The 22,593-nt window shown below is 40.7% G+C and overlaps 4 protein-coding genes across 6 annotated transcripts in view; 2 read left to right on the top strand and 2 right to left on the bottom strand.

Moving 5' to 3' along the window:
* The window catches only part of klhl32 (kelch-like family member 32), a 32,899-nt gene extending 32,061 nt beyond the window's left edge, over positions 1 to 838 (bottom strand). For both annotated transcript variants that reach the window (XM_088306581.1, XM_088306582.1), the window contains exon 1: positions 677 to 838. The gene's annotated coding sequence lies outside the window, so the exon portion shown is untranslated. The remainder of the gene's footprint in view (positions 1 to 676) is intronic.
* Positions 839 to 937: 99 nt separating this feature from the next.
* Positions 938 to 13,022, top strand: fzd6 (frizzled class receptor 6). Of its 2 annotated transcripts, none has more exons than XM_088307343.1 (8): positions 938 to 1,181; positions 2,827 to 3,199; positions 7,850 to 8,046; positions 8,121 to 8,700; positions 8,850 to 9,269; positions 10,759 to 10,907; positions 10,993 to 11,346; positions 11,882 to 13,022. In XM_088307343.1, exons 2-8 carry the CDS (start codon positions 3,029 to 3,031, stop codon positions 12,036 to 12,038), a joined length of 2,028 nt encoding a protein of 675 aa, XP_088163469.1. In that variant the 5' UTR covers positions 938 to 1,181; positions 2,827 to 3,028; the 3' UTR covers positions 12,039 to 13,022. The 2 variants fall into 2 exon arrangements, with proteins under 2 accessions (XP_088163469.1, XP_088163468.1); XM_088307342.1 differs by lacking the exon at positions 938 to 1,181 and adding an exon at positions 1,531 to 1,682.
* Positions 13,023 to 13,310: 288 nt separating this feature from the next.
* Positions 13,311 to 17,646, top strand: LOC148329534 (collagen triple helix repeat-containing protein 1-like). The gene is made up of 4 exons (XM_088307027.1): positions 13,311 to 13,512; positions 15,540 to 15,758; positions 16,586 to 16,802; positions 17,287 to 17,646. The coding sequence occupies exons 1-4, from the start codon at positions 13,396 to 13,398 to the stop codon at positions 17,427 to 17,429; spliced, it is 696 nt and encodes a 231-aa protein (XP_088163153.1). The 5' UTR covers positions 13,311 to 13,395; the 3' UTR covers positions 17,430 to 17,646.
* A 484-nt stretch (positions 17,647 to 18,130) lies between these two features.
* LOC148329533 (solute carrier family 25 member 32-like) lies at positions 18,131 to 22,464 on the bottom strand. Its single transcript, XM_088307026.1, has 7 exons — positions 21,773 to 22,464; positions 20,662 to 20,812; positions 20,506 to 20,591; positions 20,126 to 20,280; positions 19,354 to 19,467; positions 19,052 to 19,197; positions 18,131 to 18,938 (listed from the first exon to the last, which is right to left on the bottom strand). Exons 1-7 carry the CDS (start codon positions 21,963 to 21,965, stop codon positions 18,815 to 18,817), a joined length of 969 nt encoding a protein of 322 aa, XP_088163152.1. The 5' UTR covers positions 21,966 to 22,464; the 3' UTR covers positions 18,131 to 18,814.
* Between the last annotated feature and the right edge of the window lie 129 nt (positions 22,465 to 22,593).

The raw sequence follows: 22,593 nt of genomic DNA, 5'->3' as shown, positions 1-22,593 counted from the left end.
GCACTCCTACTAAAACAGTTCCAAACAATGGGTCTTCTCGTGTGGCTATTCAAAATCTGTTTATAAATGCAAACACGTGTATGCTTCATCTCATTTTCCCTGAGAGAGTAGTTCCCGGCAAGATGTAGTTATCGATCCATTCAAGAGTGACCTTCAAATAGATGGCCACAGACAAATGCATCTGATAGATGAGGTGGACAAGGAGTCGCCTTGCATCTTCAATCAAAACAAATATGTTCATCACATTAAATAGTTTAAATTATATAACAGGAGGGAAGTGGGGCATATCAGTGCAATTGTACCAACAAAATAAGTTTGCAAATCGTGGAAAATATGATGGTCAAATGATCACAAGATGTAGGCCATTTTCTGCAAGCAATAATAGTCACTAGATTGAGAACAACTACGGATAATATGCTATTTGTTAAAAACTAGACAATACGGATTTAAACTCAAACATCAAAAGGTGAATGATGGCGAAGGAGGTTTGCTTGGCAGATGCAATATCACTTTCCAAAAGCTTCCAGCTGTCAAAGGGTATCCTAGCAACAGACCAGCGCCTTGCTCCACGGAGTAAAGCCTCTTACTCTATCATACACAACATGTATTGTAGTCTGTGGTCACTCACATTCAGGAATGCACGATTGTCACCCTGTGTGCTACACAGCTCACGCACCTCATATGTCCTGTCCTCGTCCGACTCCTCTATGGTAATGAAATCGTCCGAGCCCGCCGCTACTGAAGCACATCTGCAGGATAAAGAAGCAAGCTCGACGACGGTGAAAAAGGAATCCAACTGTCAACAGCACTTTATCCGCGTAGTGACAGTGTAGCACCTAAAACGTTATAACATAACTCCGCCTCCACGGTGATCACGTGAATGTGGACAAATAGGGGGACGTAGCGTCTCTAAGTGGATAACGTGGGAATAGCAACGTGTGTACGCGGAGTCAAAAGATGGACACCAGGGGTCCTCGTGGACACACTGCTTGAAATTTGTGATGTTCTGCTTCACCCGACTCAATTTCCACGAACATTGCCAGTAACCTTTTCCCCTGGGAAAAAGCTTAATGTCCGATATTAGTTTTACACTAGTTCTGTCTTTTTCAGCACTAGTTATACATTCACTCATGTGTGATATCAAGGCAATGGAATAAATGCTCAAATGGCTCACCATACAGGTATGTTGATTTATGTTTAGATTTACCACGTGCATGTGGACAGTTAACGTTTTGGCTTTACGAAGCAGCGGAGATCCATGGAATTTTTGCTTATCAGGCATTTACTCGTGGAAATACCTGAAAAAAAATGTAAGACAAATGTTTGGTTGTTGTACAGTTGCCGTTAAAATGTCCAAATTGAGCAAATAACACGTTTTAAATACACTATACCACAAATTAAAATCATAATTTCTTCCGTTTTTTTCCTTTGGAAACAATGTTGCGAGGTACAAAAACTTGAAATGTGGACAGTTTGGGACACTTTCTTGCAGAAACGTACACACTCATACGGGTAAACAACTTTCCTATGGACGTAAAGGCACCACGAGATTGGAGTTGACCAACGGGAGTTTGTTCGATTTTTTTTTTCAGGAAACACGCTATCAAATTTCACTCTGAATTTACTCCAATTTTCATGCATGTAGAAAGCTAAAGCCCGAACTCTGTTCATAACAATTGTTGGTAAGTTTTTCTCTTCTTTGTTCCCTTAGCTTTTCAAACTCTTGTGTTACTACCGAATTTGTTTTGGGCCGCATTTCCATGGTGAACAGTCGAGGCAGCGACGTTTACTTTACTGCGCACTCTCAGAAATTTGTGCTTTATTGACGGTAACGGTATATTCGAATTTGCACCGATACATATTTACGGGCATTAGCCTTACTATATTATTATGTTACTATATCAAAATGAATCCCTCCCTTGTCGTACCAGCGCATTAAGATCGATACAGTCAGCAGTGTTGTCGTTATAGGGAGCACATTCGTTACTCTTTTAATAGAAAGCGAAAAGTAGCCGACATCACTGAAATATAAATGTCCAACGTAACAAGAAAGTGATTTTTAGTTGTATGAATGGAGGTAAATGATGCAGCTATAAATATGTGGTTAAAAGTAAATTGTTATACTTAATGTTTGAATGGATTTCTTCTACCTTTATAAATAAATATCCTTAATTCGACCACTTGAATAAATAAATAATTATAAATATTTATTACGAGGCCAAATCAGACAAATACTCTTCTACGCTCAGGATACGACAAGGTGTGGTTAATTTACTCTCATAAAACTATTTATGAATTTGCCTTTTACCCATTAATAAATCATTGGTTTATATTGTTCATCAACTTACTAAAGTAGTATATACTGTGGTCTCAGCCATTTACGTTTTCAGGTTAATATTGCAAGTGTCATTGCGCTTACATTCCTACAAGTCGTGTTGAATGTGTCCAAACAAGTTGAGACTTAGTCGACTGAATCAACGTGGATTTTGACAATACCTACTGATTGCATAAAGACCACATGTGCACAGGATTGTGCTATTCCAATCGATGTTGTTGTGTTGGAGCTCAAGAGACCTCAAGGGGGAAATGTGGAGTTATATTTCATCTGACATGACATGACATGACAATAAAGGGATTTCTAATTTCTAATTCTAATCTTCTCAATGGTAGCACAAGAAGTCTATGTGGTGATTGGTGTGATAATAGTCTTAACATTACACACCTCTGTGCTGAAATTTTGTGCTTGCATGGTTTTGATGAACAGCAACAATAATGTATGTAATCTGCTGGATGTGTAACCCTTGCACCATTTTCTTCTAATTTCAGACATGCTGGATACCTCTCGCTAAGTAAAAGCACATGCAGCGGGTTAATGGGGAAGCTACACCACTGAGATGACCCCAGGATAGGCGCAACAGTGAGAGTCAGGGCAATTCACAATTTTGTTGAAGATATCCTTGAACTGAGCCTAAAAGAAACAAGTGATTCACACTGGGAAAAACATTTCCCGAATTTCCACTAAGCACTCATGATGATGTTATGGTTGGGTCTCCTTTGGCTGCAAAGCTGCAGTGCTCACAGCCTTTTTACCTGCGAGCCAATTCAGGTTCATCCGTGTATGGGGCTATCCTACAACATGACTTTCTTTCCCAACATTATGGAGCACTATGATCAGGATGTTGCAGCTGATAAAATAAAGGTGAGTCATTTTCATAAAAACAATGAGACACTCTCTCGTCTGTCTTTACTAACATTAGTAACAAATGGCAAAAGTGAATTGAATCGCCAATGCACCATTATTTTTTTTTAAGTTCTTAGGTGTCACAAAAATGTGAAAGAAAAGTTAACACTGTAAATCATCAAAGAAAATAGAGGTCTCTGCTTTAACTTTAAGTGTATATGTGCTAGTAAAGCTAAACAACATTATTACTTGGAATTGGAGTCCATTTAACTTGGATTAGATTTTTTTTCCCATCACATTCTACTTCTAATGACCCTTTTTTTAAAATAAGTGTCACAAAAACTGAATGGATAGAGCACGAAGTGCGCACAGTTAATCCTTTTATACTCTGATCTTGCTATATTTGCTGACATCTTGTGTAATTTTAGAAATAGAAATAGAAATCCCTTTATTGTCATTGTACTCAAGTGTGCAACGAGATTAGAGGGCTCCCCTCTCCAGTGCAATACAACAATAATACAGACAAATATATAAATTAGATAAATAAAGAAGACAGTGCAATGGAATTCAGTGCTGAATAGGGCATATAGAAACACATCACAATGCTGTTTTGCGAGGTTAGGGTGGTCTCGTGTGTGTGTGAGAGTTCAGTATGGAGATGGCTCTCGGAAAGAAACTGTTTCTCAGTCTATTGGTCCTTGATTTGATGCATCTGTAGCGCCTGCCAGAGGGCAACAGGTCGAACAGGTGTGAGTTTGGGTGGGTATTGTCATTGACGATGTTGAGAGCCCTTCTGAGGCACCGGGCGGTGTAGATGTCCGACAGTGGGGGGAGAGGGCAGCCAATAATCCTTTGCGCTGTTTTGACTGTCCTCTGGAGCCTCACTCTGTCCGCCTCAGTGCAGCCGCTGTACCAGGTGGAGACACAGTACGTCAGCAGGCTCTCGATGGACGAGTGGTAGAAGGCCAGCAGCAGCTTCCTGTCCAGGTTGAATTTCCTGAGGACTCTCAAGAAGTGCAGACGTTGGCGGACCTTCTTTACCACTGCTGTGGTGTTGTGACTCCAAGAAAGGTCATCGGAGATCTGTACTCCCAGGAACTTGAACGTGTGGACCCTCTCCACACACACGCCTTCGATGCAGAGGGGGGGCGGCAGCGTCTTGTTCCTCCTGAAGTCGACGACAATCTCCTTTGTTTTAGCAGAGTTAAGGTGCAGTCTGTTGTCCTTGCACCAAGCTGTCAGCCTCTTTACCTCCTCTCTGTAGCCTGTCTCGTCACCTTCCGAGATCAGACCGACCACTGTCGTGTCGTCAGCAAACTTGACGATGGTGTTGTTGCCGTGGGCCGGGCTGCAGTCGTAGGTGTAGAGGGCGTACAGGAGAGGGCTCAGCACGCATCCTTGGGGGGAACCGGTGCTCAGCATGAGGGTGGAGGACGTGTAGGGGCCGAGCAACACAGTCTGGGGTCTGTTGGTCAGAAAGTCCTTAATCCAGATGCGAGTGAGGGCAGGGAGGCCGAGAATGTCCAGTTTGGCGACGAGGATGTCTGGGATGATCGTGTTGAATGCCGAGCTGTAGTCCACAAAGAGCATCCTTGCATAGCTCTGCTGTTGTTCCAGGTGGCCCAGCACAACATGCAGAGCAGTGTCGATGGCGTCCTCAGTGGATCTGTTAGCCCGGTATGCAAACTGGTAGGGGTCCAGAGTGGCCTTAATGTGACTTAAAGAAGAATATATTCTGGTGGAATTTCCAATTGTACTGTCTTGGGGTCTTCACTCTTTTAGAATTTCCCAGGTGTTGGCAATTTACAAAATTTTGCCAGTCTGTCGTTCGTCAGCAGCCTGGGCATCCGTCTGTTATTGTCAGTCTGTCATTATTTCAAGCTCAACAAAACTGTAATCGTCAGTCCGTCATGTTATTTTAAATGTGCTTTCATCATTACTTCCGCCAGTCTGTCAATCATCAGTCTGTGGGAAAAAAAACACCTGTAAAATACATCGTCATAGTTCAGCAGATGAAAAATTTGATTAAAATGGCAAATGGAGTGTACCAGTATTAGTGTATCTACATCATACGGTGACTGCTCAAAAAGAATTACACACATTACCACTCACACATACATTTCACATAACCTACAAATATTTGCAAATTTATTTAACTGTTAAGTACAGCAAGAGCACGGTCGTAGCAGGCCTGACACGCCAAAAAGATTTACCTCAAAGTTTTGCTTACCTTAACCAGAGTCTGGTGTTGCATTTTGCCGCATGTACAATCCTGGTGGTTTAAAGGCCATCCTAAATCCATGTGTACACCAAAACCAAGTTGCCATAATATGTATCAATGCTTTTCCTTTGACCTTTGTCACCTTCTTCTTCTTCTTTTGTCCTTTTGCGATTGGCAAACAACTTTTGGTAGATTACTGCCACCGTCTAAAATGGAGTGTGGACCTCCTAACCATAGTCTTTCCGTGACAAAATGTTGCAAAATTCTGTCAAATTCAGTGTATCATAATAAATCAAAATGCTACCTGCTTTGGACTATGTCAAAAACATCAGTTGTGGGTATGTATCTTTCTAAAACTGAGACCAAAAACAGTAGAGCTCGGTCTGGCACTCTAAATCCCTGGTCCCTAATTGTGTTGACAGGAGCGAACAAGCTCCGGTTGAATTCAAAACTCTCTCTTTTAACTGCAGAAAAGTATTTTCTTTGTTTAAATTGGCTTACCTTCATGAGAATTCTGTGTCACATTGTGGCCAGTGGTCGAATCCTGGTCAGTTATTGTGCTTATTGCTACTATTAAGATTAAATCCTTGCTGTGGTGATGCAACATGCTCAAGTAGGTGGCGGCAATGCATAAAAAATATTTGCCAACCACCAAAAAAAACAAGAAATGGAAGAAGTAGCCATGGCAACTGATGTGTGACAAGTCATTTGTTTTCTGTCGTCGCGAGTTTAGCATGTCCCATCTGCTGCAACAACGATTTACTATTTAAAGCACTAAAATATGCAATAACCAACCCGGATTCTTCCTTTGCCCACAATGTTGTGCAAGATTCTCGTTGCGATTAGCCATTTTAAACTAAAATAATACTTTTAGATGGCAGCGGAAGTTTTGAATCCAACTGGAACGTGTTCGCTGCCGTCAACACAATTAGGGAATGGGGATTTTGAATGCCAGCCCGATCTTATACGAGTCGTCGGATCAGCCAAACTATGAAAAAACCTAATCCAAAAAATATGGTAAAATAATTGCAAATGTTTGTGCTTTATTTGTTGACATGGACGACTCACCTGATAGTTAATGGTTACACAGTGTTCTGTTGGATTGGAAGGCACCTAATTGAGGAAATACAGTACACACATTTTTGCCCTCCTGTTCGACTTTACTGCGTAATTACTGCATTTCATTTTACAGTATGTGAATGATCTTGGTCATATGTACTCTTGGCACAACTTATTTTCTCAAATAGTTGCTTCATGTTGTCGTCGCAAAGTCAATAGGTTTGGGTTGTACGTGTTAGAATGGCAACCATGAATGGTTATGTGTACAGGGAATCTTTTTTTTGTGTCATCTGGCAAAGCGAAGGGCTTCTGATTTCACATCAGCCTCAGCCACAGGCAACTAATCATCGACTTTGTTGTGTGGAGCCTTTGATTTGTTCAGGAAGGGGATGGACACGCCCAGGGTCACACAAAGCCTGTGCTGCATACCACAATGAATACCCTCTCTCTGTTAATCTCACACTAGTTTCATCTTCTGTACACAGTCATACCTCCTCTAAGAAAGTATGCAGTGTCTTATCAAAGTCCGGACATGTAATCAACCAGGCGTCAGATTCAGCCTTAGCCCCACTCAGCCTACCACAAAGGATTTTCTGGAGTCGAGCTTCCCCTGTAATAGCCCATGGCCCAACATTCCATGTGCATTTGTCTGTATTTGAAAGTGAGAAGTGTCAAAATACAAAGGGGATTGAGAGGCAGCCAATGACATACTGTTACAAAGACGGGTCATTTGAGACGCCTCAAACTTTATCAGTGGTTGAGGTGTGCAATGTTGACTTTGGAGAATTCATCCAACTGCACTTTTCCATAGGTCATCCATCCAACTGCTGACCACATAAGGATAGTTTGTACTTCTTAACTTTGCAAGAGGCATTCACTGACAAGGATTCCTCAACCACCGACTAGGGAGAAACAAGGACACTTACTGTGAGAACGACACACAGGCCCCAGAGATGTGGACTGCCTGCCAGGCTGAATTTGAGCAAAGGGGGGAGGGGGGGGGAATCAATAGCAGTCTGTGTTGACGTGTTTGTTATGCTTACAAATATTAGTGAATTGGCAGGGGTCTGAGTTTCAAATTATTCTAAATAGTTAATGTACTGTAATGCTTTGATATAAGAGTATAGCAGTTGATGTACAGTGCAAAATGTCAAGCGCTGTGCTTGCCAAGAAACTCTTGGCCATATGTTCCCAAATTAATTTCCTGTCACCTCTAAATATATAAATCCCTAACAGCAAATGCCCCCTTGTGGGGTGCTGTTGAGAACTGCATCATATCTTAGTAGTGTAAATAGTCGATTCTTGAGCTGTCCCCTCAAACAATAATCTTGATTTTACTAGTTACATCAGCAATTATTTTTTACATTGTTTCATTCTTGTCATTGCAGCCATTTATGCCCTTGGCGCGTCTTCGTTGTTCCCCAAATGTTCACCACTTCCTGTGCCAGGCTTTTTTCCCAGTATGCACTGAGGATAATACAGTGTTGCAGCCATGCCAAGAAGAATGTGAGGCCGTAATGTCTGATTGTCAGAAGGACATTCGGATTTTTGGTATCATCTGGCCTCCTGAGCTACAGTGTGACAAGTAAGTAATACCCATCCATTAAAGTCGTGCAAGAACAGGCAACTGAACATTTTTTTCCATTTATTCTGTTCTAGACTTGACTCATGTGGCCTTGGGGATGATTCCAAGCTTCCTGCCACCACCTCAATGAGCTCAACATCTGTTAAGAGGGACTTGGGCTTTTGGTGCCCATTGCAGTTAAAATCTAAAGCTGGCCATGGCGCATCATTCCTTGGAGCTCAGGACTGTGCGCCACCTTGTTCCAATATGTATTTTAAACCCCACGACATTGAATTTGCCAAGAGTTTCATTGGCGTTTGTTCCATCATTTGCTTGGGTGCCACTCTCTTCACCTTCCTTACTTTCCTCATCGACGTCAAACGCTTTCGCTATCCCGAGCGTCCCATAATCTTCTATGCAGTTTGCTACAGTTTTGTTTCACTCATATACTTCATTGGCTTCCTTCTGGGCAACAACGCAGCCTGTAACAAGGCAGTCCATCCTACTGGTGTGGACACAGTTGTCTTGGGCTCTCAGAGCAAAGGCTGCACTCTGCTTTTTATGCTTCTTTACTTCTTCTCAATCGCTGGAATCGTCTGGTGGGTCATACTCACCATCACCTGGTTCCTGGCAGCTGGACCCAAATGGAGCTGTGAAGCCATAGAGAAGAAAGCGGTAAGATTAAAAGATTATGTCGAACAGATGAAAGATTTGGCCATGTTCTGACGAGACTAAAATTAATTTGAGGCTTCAGATTTTCTCAGAAGTGCTTCAAGGGTAATGCTGCATGCTGTTCAAAGGTCTCCTGTGTATTTTGCCTTCAGGTGTGGTTCCACTCTGTCGCCTGGGGAATCCCCGGAGCACTAACCGTCATGCTGCTTGCTCTCAACAAGGTTGAAGGGGACAACATTAGCGGGGTTTGCTTCGTGGGACTTTACGATCTGGAGTCCCTGCGCTACTTTGTCATCGCTCCCCTATGTGTGGGCGTCATAGTGGGCCTCTTCCTCATCCTCGCGGGCATCATTTCTCTTAACCACGTGCGGCAGGTCATCCAGCATGACGAGCGCAACCAGGAGAAACTTAAGAAATTCATGATCCGCATCGGTGTGTTCAGCTGCCTCTACCTGGTCCCGCTGGTCACTCTGTTAGCATGCTACACGTATGAACAGAGTCAACGCAGCATCTGGGAGAACACATGGATCAACGACCGCTGCCAGGAATATAGCATCCCCTGCTCATACAAGGTCAGTGTAGCGTTGCAACATGCCCATAAGGTAGAGGAACAATCTTAGGATAAAGATTGGAACCATTTTTTTTTTCTAAATTGCTTGGTGGAGTGGAGAAGGGCTGGAGTCAATTTTGACTTAACATAGATCTTGGCTTCCAAAATTGCCTCACTTGCACAAACTTTTTTCTTTGGCTTATATCTAAGTCACTTTTTTTCCCAAAAGAAAAGAAATGAGTTCAGTTTGCACCCATTGCCAAAAATTATGACGGCCGAGTTCCTCTTGCAGAAAACTGGTATCTACACTGTCCTGCTGACATGATGCCATTTGCATAGCTGTTGGAATGCATGTGATCAGGATTTACTTTCCAATCCATACTGTAATGAGTTGAGCTAAATTATGCACAGACACAACATAAATTTACTGTACTGTATTTACAAGTACCTTTATGGGCACTCAATTACAGTATAAGTCATCTTTCATTATATCTTGCCATATTTGTTTTGAATTACTTGCTATTTTATGATTATTATTTTTCCGCATGGACTGTTATTGCAGAGTAGTAAGTGCAAAGCATTAAGGAAAGGGTCCATAAACAACAGAGAATGTTTTAAGTTTGGGATATGCTGACTGCAAAATGTAACTTAAAGGTCTGCTGTGGTCACATGGTCCTTTTTGCACAAACTTTGTATTTTTTACTCAGGAAAATGGAAGTGGCATGCATTTTCATTTTCAATGTGTAAATAAATAATTGTCCCTGGAATGCCCCTTTTTCATCGGCTATTTGATACGCCCCCATGTCTTGGTTTTCACACCAACTGTACACCAAATTCGCTGCATAGCACTAGCAACTGTGGACAAAGGCACTATGAAGGGACAGTATTTACTCGTACTTTATATCTCCCACATACAAAATGGCAACTTTTGTAGTTGTAGCCGGGCGCCACGCGTCCTTATTACAAGCTTTGCTCACTCGCACATATTCATTCACAGATGCTATAGTACAATAGAACTTGAGAATATGATAAAAAAATAACAACTTCACCTCACCTGCATATATATATTTTCACTGTCGAATACTGTACTGTCCGTTTATCCAATTAATTTTTTTTTCAGGGGTACTGCCTAGCCTCTAGGGTCACAGGTGAACTAGAGCCTTTCCCAGTTAACCTTGGGCAAAAAGTGGGGTCCACCCTGAGTAGCCTGCCATTTAGTCACAGGGCATATGTTGAATAACAACCATTAGCACTCAGAATTAAGGACAATTTAGAGCATGATTGTAATGAACAGGAAGCTGAAGTACCTGATATTCTTCACAGAGCACAGAATCAAACCCCCAATCTCAGAACTGCGAGATAGATGTGCTCACCACTTTGCCTACGATATGTTTTGGATGGAAAACTAAGTTTTCTCCAAGTGCCTACTGTTTTTTTACCACCTAAATGTTATATGTTCAAATGCTTGATGAATATGTTTTGTTTTGTTTGTTTGTTTTTTTCCATCTCAGACAACCGAGCATGAGCGACCTGACCTCTCTCTGTTCTTGGTAAAGTACTTGATGACCCTAATTGTTGGAATATCTGCAGTGTTCTGGGTCAGCAGCAAAAAGACCTGCTCTGAGTGGGCCTACTTTTTCAACAGGACCCGCAAAAGCGAGTAAGGATGGTTTGGTTGCGTTGTCAGGTTGGCATTGATGACAGATATTTTGAGGTTTTGGCCCCAATTTTTTCGTGATCCGCAGTCCCATCAGTGAGAGCCGCCGGGTGCTGCAGGAGTCCTGTGAGTTCTTTCTCAAGCATAACAGCCGTGTCCAGCACAAGAAGAAGCACTACAAGTCACACCAGCTCAAAGTCATCTCAAAGTCTATGGGCACAAGCACTGGCACCACGCCGACCAATGCCTCCATTGGTGCGGGAACATCACCTCTGGGAAATCATGAGCTCCATACCCAGGGCAAGGGCACTTCGAGCCGAAGCTCCAAGCGTGAAGACAGGGAGCGGGACCGAGAAGGGGGAGAAAGACGTAGCAAAGGGGGGAGCTCCAGTAAAGTTAGCTGCCAATCGGGGAGTGTACACAACAGAGTACCAGATGCAAGGTACGTCAATTTGTTATTGTTAATATTTTATCTTTCAGTCAGTGTACTTATTTTAAAGGCACAACTGTAACAGAATGTTATTTGTTAAAAGACTATTACTGTCTTTTCTGGTTTCACAAAATCCATTCTGGGATGCACATGAACATCCTCCAGTGAGGGAATTAATCCATTCCACTTTGCGCAGGGACATTTTTAAAGTCATATTTTAACCTTACAATTGTCAAATCAAGTACCCATGTTTGATATATTCATTTAAAATAATAAATCGCTCTAACTTGCGATAAATGCATGTGAAATCGCAGATCCACCTCGCACATACACACATTTTAAACTGTCATATTTATTTTATTAATTGTAAAAAAGAAATTAATCTAGGTAAATCATAGTTATTACAAATTGTTCGACTTCAGCAGCATTTGGTTTTAAAACTTACACTGTACGCAGGACATTGATGCTACCATGCTACACTCTAATGTTGCCTCTTATAGATGGAAATGTTTTTCATGTCCAAGGACTAATTTTCTTTGTATCCTAGGATGACACCAAAGAGTGAGCAGTCGGCCGTCAGACCAATTCCGATCGTACAGCAGGATTCAACTTTGACTCCGTCTTCCAGCATTGAGGATTCCACCCACCAGCAGGTGCCCAAGGTGTCTGTGGAGAAAAAGGACACAAAAGACGGCAACTGCTAAGACACTCGGTTTACAAAATGTCCCAGTACATTGACAGCAGGCTCCACGGGTCATTCGATCCTGATTGTATCAGTTAGTTGAGGAAGAATTACTTAGTGTGCACAGCCACAATGTAATATTTACCTCCACAACTTCTGAACTATTTTTTCTATCTGCATTCAGAGAGAATTCTAGAGATTAATTAATTTAGTTTTTTTTTTACCTATACAGCTATATACCAACTACTATATTACCTGTGGATTGATTTGAAACATAAGTCAAGGTCTGCTTTTGTATGACGAGTTTAATGGAAGTCTTAATGTGAATGTTCTTTTTCATTTCCCTCCATTCAACAAATTAGTCACTACACTGGCTATTTTAATATGAGGTCATGATGTTTCCAAACCTTCAATGTGAAGGAAGTGTCCTGTGTGTGTGCGCGTGTGTGTGTTTAAATATATTCCTTTGAAGAGGGTTTGTCTCTCATCCAGTTGTACTTTAAAAATAAGTAATGATAGAAGATGGCGAGATGGAGTTAAGTTGTTTTTTGATTTTACAAAGTTTTCTTAATGTTTTTTTTTTCTGCCCGTTTCGGTTGTACAGCTCTTAACTATGTCAGGTGGTCCAGTGAATGTTAATTTTAAACGTGTGTTTAATGTGAGAGGTTGCTCGATTTTTAAGGATAAAAGCAGTTTCACATGTGTAGATGATGTCAGCGTTGGCATTACAGTTGTGAAATCAGTGGAAACAAAACCCACATGGTAACCATGCGAAGGCTACTTATTTTAAAATGGTCATTTGCAAATTTGTTACAGGATCAAAAAATGTATTACACTAAATATACTTTTGTAAGTTCCTCTCTGATCTGTAATTGCATTTACTGTCTAAATTGCTGTGCGAGGAGTGTACTTTTCCTTAAAATGTTACCTTTCTTTTTAAGTGTCAAGGTCGTCTCAATGTGGCCAATTAAAAGGGAACCTTTGTGGAACAGTCGTCTGATTGAGATCTAGAGCTTTTTATTGTATTTACTCTCTTGCTGCTGCTTTCCTAACCGTGTTAAATGTAGCTTTTCTTATTTTAATGTATTTTTATACCAAAAAATAAATAATTTAAAAAAAAAAAAGTGAATACATGGCATATTGATACGCTTTTTTTTAACTATCGCCACAAATGCATGTCGGAGTGCAGACATTTGGAGTTAGTCATAAATTCATGCTCACAATATGTAGCTGAGCTGTTTGCCTTGGAACATTTTCTTCACGAGCAATGACTGGCCTCTTGCAGCTGGTCCTTCCCTCCCCCTGGATTGAAAGAGTGCAAGATTGGAGGCGAATTGTCGCTTCCAAAGTTCCCAGTTAAGAGCGCCCAGAAGCACCTCATGATGTCTCCTCTTGCTCAGCGTCTTTTGCTGCTGCTCGTCTGCTTGACTTTTCCCGTGTATTGCGAGGAAAAGGTGAGAAGTAGAGGATACCGAAAGGATCCTGACGCTGATAAGGTAAGAAAGGACTGCAAATAACTTGGTCGACATCAAGATAAAGCGAAGTGGCATTTTCCATGCGGAGGGCGAGTCTACTGCGTCCGTTTTATTTAGAGCTAATAATTAAAACGCAACTTTGTTTGATAGAAATTGATTGATAATTCATGTAAAACCCACACTACTGTATTGCTGTCCACAACTGAGTCCGCGCTGAATTATTTCAACTTTGACCCTTGCAATTATATACTTCAGTTTAGAAATATAGCAGTGGTTTTATTAATATTATTATAGTTTTGGTGACGGGAATAATGGCAAACAGGAGGCCTCTTTGTCTATTTTATCATTTATTTATTTAAACATCTATTTCAAAGTCATACAAGTGGAACACATAAAAATAGATGCTTTATAGAACACCAATCTCTTTATTTGCGTGGACTTTTACCAATAGACTAAATCCTTGCACGAACTGGATTTGTTAGTCACATAGTGGGTGGCCACTGGTGGGATACAATACACACATTCTGTCCTCTTGGGAATCTATCAAATGAAAGTGAAACTGTTTATTTAGCTAAGACTTTCCAGACCTCCCCCAAGTCCCATTCGAAGTCTGTAAACCCCACTTTGCGAAGTCTATAGGGCACAATTTTCTCTTATAATCTTCCCAAAGACCTTTAGTACTTCCGAGCTGCACTTTTCTGGCCGCAGTGGAAGGATTGGATGAACAGCATGTTGTTTTTTAATATAACTTTTAATGCACTCGGCTATCTGAGGGAGGACAATCTTTTAGTTCAAACAGCATGGTAATCATCAAATCTTTTTTTTTTTGTATACACTTTGGAGAGCTGCAGTCCTCCCTTCAGAAAGTCAGCAGTGTGGCCAAGCAGACACTGGATCCATTCATTCGTCTGCTGTAAAAATCCAACTAAAATCCAACTCTGGGTTGTTTTCTCATTGTTCTTATAAATCAAACAACCACTGAAATAATTTATAGGGTCCATACTTATTCAAATAGTGGCTCCAAATTTCAGGTATATATTCCCGCAAAGTCTGCTGTTTTTGACCACAGGCTTCCCAGTTTCCTTCAGAACTGACGTCACTTCATCAGATCAATCCTGCAAAGCCACTCATAGCTAAAACAGACCCTTGGCCATCTGTTTCCCCAGCTGACATTAGAATACCACAAATCGCTTTACATGAAGGCTTTTTTCCAGATGCTCATCTTCTGAAGTACTGTTTTAGACTCCACCCGAGGGATTCAAACTGAGAAATGTGGTTCAATGTGGAGTAAAAGCTTTTTGTTCTCCTCTCATGGCGTTTTTCAACTTAATGTCTCGTGGTCAGGCAAAAATTGCTTGTTCATCAAAATTCATTGACAGTCCAAGTCCTAGGGGCATCGATAAATATATATTCATGGGCTGAAACTGTCGCATGTCAACAGGTCAGTTTTTGTTTCTTGTCCGTCTGGATGGAAATCATGCCTATCATGCGGATATATAAATAAAAACATCAGGTTCAGCTCAAGAGGGTGAAAACTGTATAGAGCATTGTACATTTATTGCATGACTGACACTGCAATATTCAAGACAAAGGGAACTTGTGCAGATTCATGCAAGCCAAAGCCTTCTTTTTGAATAGGTCTGTTTTTAGCTGGCATGTGTATGTATTTCAGTCAGATTGAGTAAGATGTAGCGTTTATTTAAATATGGCAGCAGGTCCATGAATACAACAGACATCTGAGCACAGAAAAAGAAATATTATAGTTAGCCTTTCAAATCCGACTGACAACATGGTAATATGGCATTCATTTGCTTCATGGTTGTTCATGGTCGCATTGCATCTCATTATTTGTGCTTACGTGCGCACCAATATCAGCCCACTAGCAGATTGTTAGTTTCTATGACTTTCAAATATTCTAGTTTCTTAATGACAGAAGAGTTCAGGTGTCCACTTTGCAAGACCTTTTCAGGAAACAGGAAGTTACATAATGAACTGCACTGAATTAATTTTCAACATCCGCTTTAAGCACGACTCGCTTGTTCCTGCAGTATGGCAGCTGCATGCAGGGTCCTGCAGGAACTCCTGGCAGAGACGGTAACCCCGGGGCTAACGGCATCCCAGGAACGCCAGGTATCCCTGGACGTGACGGACTCAAAGGGGAGAAGGGCGAATGTATCAATGAGATCTTCGAGGAGCCATGGAGGCCCAACTACAAGCAGTGTGCCTGGAATTCCTTGAATTATGGGATCGATCTTGGAAAAATAGCTGTAAGTGCAATTTGCATGCGAGACAGAATGCAAGTGGGAAATGCATTTAGATAGATTAGTCATGATAAATATCAACACCACTTGATACACTGACATTATTTGCCAATTACTACGTAGCTGGAAATACAGATTTGAAATATGTATTGCATACATTGCAGTGGCAGCGGGGCTGGTGGCAATAAAAAAAAATCATTGAATACTGATAGATAGATGTGGTTAAGTGCAGCACATAGTAGGATAAAAGATTTTTCTTGTCAATATTGAAATTGAATGTGCGATTATTTTTTTCAAGGTCCTCTGTCCATTTCAACAAATACAAACTATGAATTAAGCGGTATTAAAACAATATGTATCAGCTTTATTATGCATAAATGCATTGGTGTTAGACCAAGGTTAGGCTTCCATTAAAATAAAAGCAAATAAGCCACAAATTAACAAGAAGGATAGCTTATCTACATCATAGTTGCTTACTAAACACTTTGAGTTGCAGTCTAATAAGCATGTTCTACAACAACTTCACAAATTTTTACCGAATGTGGCCTCAGCACAGGTCAATAAGCCATAAATCAAATGGTAACAATAATGCAAACAAAAGTTTGGCTTTATCACTTTAACTTGTTTCATGTTTCATGCAACACTGATATGGAAGCATGCAGTCTGCACTTCTATAAGCAAAATAAATAATGCAGTAGACATTAAAAGCTGAGGATTTTACTTTTCAAATTGAAAATTGCATTCTACTACATTGCAATGCCAATTTGAACGAGATGAATCTTTCAGCCTTAGTAGTGACATCACATGTTTCATTCCCCTGCACTGTCTTGTAGGACTGTACATTCACCAAGCTGCGCTCAGACAGCGCCCTCAGAGTCCTCTTTAGCGGCTCCCTCAGGCTCAAGTGCAAGAACGCATGTTGCCAAAGGTGGTACTTCACGTTCAATGGAGCAGAGTGCATGGCACCACTCCCCATCGAGTCCATCATATACCTGGACCAAGGCAGTCCGGAGCTCAACTCAACCATCAATATCCACAGGACATCTTCAGGTATGATTACAGTACAAAGGTTACATTAAAATATGGGAAAAATAAAAGGAGGAGGCAACAACCAGGTGACATAGAGCAAAATTACAGTATTTTACAATAATGTGCTTCCATTTTTTCTTCCAATTTAGTGATCATACAAATCTCAACAATCAAAGAAAAAAACATTCATTCATCACAGTTGGGAGAAAAAAAATGTGTCGTTAAAAGATGCAGCAACATAAATCAACAGAATTGCTTGGATGTGATTCTTATTTTCTCAGCCACCATTGTGTATAATTCCTGGGCAGATGTCAGTCACATTCAACTAACATAGCCAGAATTAAAAGGCAAAACAATTTTCATATGGTGCTATTAAATTCTCTGGAGCTTAGGAAGTAAACATTGGGAGAGGTCACATCAAAATACAGCAGTTTTGTGGCCATGCATTTTGGGTGTTCCCTACAATTTATGTGTCCTGTCTTTGTCTCTGTTCTTTTTCTGTCAGTGGAAGGACTGTGTGAGGGTGTCAAAGCAGGGTTGGTGGACGTGGCTGTATGGGTGGGGACCTGTGCTGACTATCCCCGCGGTGATGCATCCACGGGGTGGAATTCAGTTTCCAGGATCATCATTGAAGAGCTTCCCAAATAAAAACAGTGACATAAGAGGAATGGGGTTTGCCCTGGTAGTCTGAGAGTATGACATTTGGACAGGCCATTCACTTTACCAAGAAACACAAACTGTACGGTACTGTAATTTTTCTGTTCGCTGGTGCTGTTGGCAGTAACTGCCAGTATGTAAACATGTACTCATTTGACTTTTTTTATATTCATTGTCACTGTTAATAAAATAAATCTTTTTAAGATTTCTAAAAGAGAACGTGCATGTTATCCAATGTATTTCTGCATTTAGTGAAGCAGTTTTCACAAAACACTCTGCATTAGGATGCAGTTGCTCAAGTAGAGATTTTTGCATATAGAACATCAACTGGGGCAGACTGGCTGACTGCACCACCGTGTTGCCCAATTAGTTCAAACATTTGAGAGTTTTTCTCAGTTGCTTTGGTTTGTCCCTTTCTTCAATCGTTGTCTTAATAGCACATGCTGTAATATTTGCAAAAAAAAAAGTCAACCTCGTTAAGTTTTAGCCATGAGCAAGTTGTGACTCAGTATTGAGGCATTGCCAGTTCCATCCACCATGTGTAAATCGTTCTGGTTGTTTCTACGGCGTGCGAGCACAGGAACGACCACCGGAGTTGTTCACGCGAGCTGGCCCAGTAAGAGTTTGAAGCAAACCAAACTTGATCAAAAGGCTGGCTTCAGGACCAAAACCAGTACGTCTATGTCGGACAAACACACAAATTCATTCGTAAAGTACATCACCTTGGACCGTAGACCACTATTAGTGGCAGAAGATAAATGCGTTAGAAAACATGTGACAGATAAGAGTGGCACAATATTACATTTAAATGGCTATGCAGCTAGAGTATTTAGAGCCAATAACTGAAAATGAATCAAAGAGAAAAGTCACAAAGATTGCAGTTGTTTATAGCGGAAAAGAAAAGAAAAATGTGCCACGCATATGACAGTTATATAAATAAATATATAAATGTGTTATTATAGGTAGATATCCTTTTTTGCATTAAGTGAATTATTAAAAAGTGACAACTTCACATTCTATTGTTTATCCTCAGCACATCTCATTCTTCAGACAAATCTCACAAAAAAATCAAAAATAAATAAATCAAGCTTTGCTATGACATTTTCATTTATGAAAGTCCTTTGGATAAATTTACTCATCTGTGTAAACCCTTACATCAGCATTAGATCCTGAAGGGTGCAGCACAAACATGTAGCACTGGTCAGAAATCAATAAACCATAGAGAGAGGTTCAACAAGGCAGCTTGAAGCAATCCTCTTCAGTACATGCACTGAGGTTCATATTCCAGGTGCTGATATTCTGACTGGCCATTCAGTCTTGCTGTACTTGGCACCCACGAAATAGTGTGTCCTTTCCCTTTTTCCTGTTGGACCTCGCTAACTTGGGCCAAGGAGGAAACGGGAGACATTTTCATAAACTAGAAATGTAATGCAGCATGCTGGAGTGACACGAATCAGGTTGGGGACGATGCCTTTGTAGAACCCAGTGGCGCCTTCATTCCTGCAGCGAGAGCAGAGACAATTACACACAATCTTTCTAATCTACTAAGAGTGTGGTCAGATTTGTTGAACGCATCACTGGTACACCATTTCTGTACCAAGCCATTATTGTACCTCCAAGTTCGCCTGATGGCATCGACGACACCGTCATAGCTATTGTGCTGGTCTTGCAGTCGAGCTCGAACCACTTGATATGGGTATGTCGTAGCCACAGCAAATATTTTGGATAGTGCTGCCATTGTGATGTATTCCAATGCATTCTGTTGAATAGACAGAGTTGTCAGTGATTCTAAAGAAAATTCTCAGATGCAGCAGTTAGTACATTAACTGTTGTGTGCCTCTGATTCAGCTGCAAGCTTTGAGTGCTCTGAAACACAGTAGAGGATGTCTGCGGCTGGTGGGGTTAAATGACTCACCAGCTTTGCATTTGAGGGAACCTTCTTGTATTTACTGTAGTCTCTCTTGAGCTCTTCGTAGGCCATGAACTGGAGTGCACCATGAGATGTTCCAAAGAGACCAGGAACGTAACCCTTTAAGATTATGCCTTGTAAGTAAATTGGTTGATTCTCTCAGACATCATCCAACAGCAAAACACAACATACAATTCTTGTCAGGGGGGAAATTTGGTGGACGAAAAGTAGACTATGCAGACATTATGACCAATTGTAAATCTAAATAAAATCTAGTTGACTCATTTTGCTAGATGTTTGAGCCTAGATACACCGGACAACAACTCGCAGTGTGACACTATTCAATTCACTATTCATTTGAAGTTGAGCCTCCGATCATGATTTTACATTGTGCAAGTTACCATTGTTTCCAAAGTGCATGTATACAATGCTATCTACAATAGGGATGTTTATTGACAGTTAACAGTAGAGTGAGGCGTGGTTTCAACACATTCAGTGAACATGCGGAAAGCATTTCAAAGCAGAGACAACAACATAAGTCTTCTCAATTTTGAAGCCTCATTTGATATCCCTGGCATTGTATTTCATTTTGGAGATCATAGAAAAAGGGGGCGCCACAAAAGTGTAGTATTGTTGCTCTCTAGTGGTGACGATGGAAATAGCAGTCAAATAAATGTATTGCAGTTGTCGCACCTGTTCTGGGTCTGCTAGAAAATATAATCGCAACCGATGGTACGATGATACATGAACAATGCCTTGTGCAAAGTTGCAGACTGACCTTGTAGAGGCCTGACACCCCCTCCGTGCGGTAGATCTTGAACAAGGCATCCAGCATCCCCTTGTATTGTTTCCTGGTTGGGTCAGAACTATACTGCAAAACAAGCCTGGTCTTGGTCACCCAAATGGGGTTGGTTATTGTGAGTGTCAGAATGCCTGGAGAGAGAGGGACAAAGATGACATTGATTGTGAAACAATGGCATGCTTATCAGCAATTCCAATTCACTGAAAGGCATTTTTGAGATGCCAAACTTAATTTGGCCAGGGTTAGTGAAGTTACTGCACATGTGGAGCAGAACAAAGTCAATAAAGAGCATTATTACAGTTCAAGCTAGGAAATACAAAGTGTGTCATCACACATACAGAATAGTTTGAACTAACCTGCTTCGGCTGCAGACACCAGGTGTTCCGTAGCACTCAGTTCTGTCTGGCGGCCTTCCTTTACGTAAGCTTTGATTGCATTGTAGCTGTGGATGAATCAGCGTGTCATGTACAAAAGAAATGTTGAAGTAAACAAAACATAAATGACTGACTTACAAGAAAAAGTAGAGACCCCAAGAGGCACCAGCACCCCACACATTGGGTGTCACTCCTTGATAGAGTCCTCTCAGTCCCTCCTGTTGCCACACACTCTTCATACAATGCAGAATGCCATTATACTTAGGTCTCAATTCCAAACCATCACTCACTGCAGCAAAAACATATTAAAGTGTGTTTAGTCTTTGCAAGTGACGAATGGGCCATCATGGAAAACAATGACAACACTCATAAACTTTTGTTTGAATGTTTTATGCTGATAATCCCCGAATAATGTTTAACACAGGGGTTTTAAGAGTTCTACCCTGACTATATTAATGATAACACGGTGGGTTTATTTAAAGCTAATGCGGTTCTTCCCCCAGTGTTTGCAACTTGAATTATTATAAATATTATATTGAAGGCAGTTTGAGCATTTATTCAATAGTCTTGACATCAAGCTTCAGTTCATTACCTTACCCTCTATGACTTAATTTCTGTGCACTAATAGAACCGGGTACATTAATGACTGTGTCTTGCTAATTTTTTCCACTATTAGTGGAAACATATAACCATAAGGTTGATATGAACGTATCAAACAAAAGTGCAATGGTTTTGATATCCTAGATATTAAATAGGTGCACAAACAGCCGTCATTAAAGCCATATTTACCTTGCGGAACAGCGACAAAATGTGTTTTTATTTTTCCAATTTCGTATTTATTTTTCCATTTCATTATTTAATCTTTAATTAATCTATTTTACATATTTAATTAAATCATTGTTGTATTGCATTGCAGAAGGGAGCACTCTAATCTCGTTGCACACTCAGTACAATGACAAAAAAGGGCATTCTGATTCTGATATTAAATTGTTTGTTGATCATAATAATGTTAATAAATTATCAAATGGTTTATTCGCGTAATTCTAGTAATTTAACATTTTACTAGCAACATTGAGCGCTCTACTATAGTAGAAGATTGTTTTTTTTTTAAATAATCATGAACTTACAATTTTATGGCTGCAACAGGTTTCAAAAAGGCTGGGAATGATTTAGTTACATTTTACAAAACGTCCCAATTTTAATGGAATTGGAGTTGTTGTAATTAATAATGTATTGGTGTGTGGCTCACCTGCAAACCTGATTTTGACCAGGTCGAGAGGATGAAGCACCAGGGTTGACACAACTCCTCCGCTTAGTCCTGCAACAAGGTTTTCTACCTTCACATGTTTGAAAACCTGCTGGACATGTCCGGCGAAAGTAACAGCAGCGCCTGGTTTGCCATCACTAACGCTGACGGTGCCGTGATCTGGGTCGGTGCTCATGTTAAGAAGTTCAGCTGTGGCTCGCAAAAGCTAACCGTGTTTACAACACGCGATAACAAGTCTTCAATGAGTCTATCGGGTAAATCATAGTCTTAGCTATAATGTCGTCACGGTATTACAGCGATGCAACTTCTTTGAAATTTCTCATTGTGAATCCATGCTAGCTCGTGATCCACGTTTTCGACATGTGGCGTCAAATACGACAGAAAGTGCCATTACCCAACCAAATGTCAAGTAGCCGCCGCTGTCCGACCTTGGTAGGAGGTTCAAATGAACGTACGTGAATATTGTTGTACATCCGATTTGGAATTTCAATTTATGACATACTTACAAACGCAATACAGCAAATTTACACTGTGGCTATTCAAATTTCAATAATTTACCTTTAAATTTATAATTTTGATTACATTTGGCTAAAGTATTGTCTTAGTCAGGGGCCTATAAACCTTTAGTTTGAAAATCGCGTTGCTTAATTTTGCTCTGAATTCGGGAACCTGATGCAGGGTTCTCGTCACCAATGTGTCGTCATATATCTCAAATACCTTTCTTCTCCCAATACGTAAACCTTTAGCGGTGGGTCATGTACAAGCATACTAAAAAGGTCGTATGGGTGAATACAAGGTAATGT

The sequence above is a fragment of the Idiotropiscis lumnitzeri genome, chromosome 10 (assembly GCF_059441095.1).
Source record: "Idiotropiscis lumnitzeri isolate Australia: NSW breed Sydney's pygmy pipehorse chromosome 10, RoL_Ilum_1.0, whole genome shotgun sequence".
NCBI classification, from domain to species: domain Eukaryota; kingdom Metazoa; phylum Chordata; class Actinopteri; order Syngnathiformes; family Syngnathidae; genus Idiotropiscis; species Idiotropiscis lumnitzeri.
This window is presented reverse-complemented; position numbering and strand designations above follow the sequence as displayed.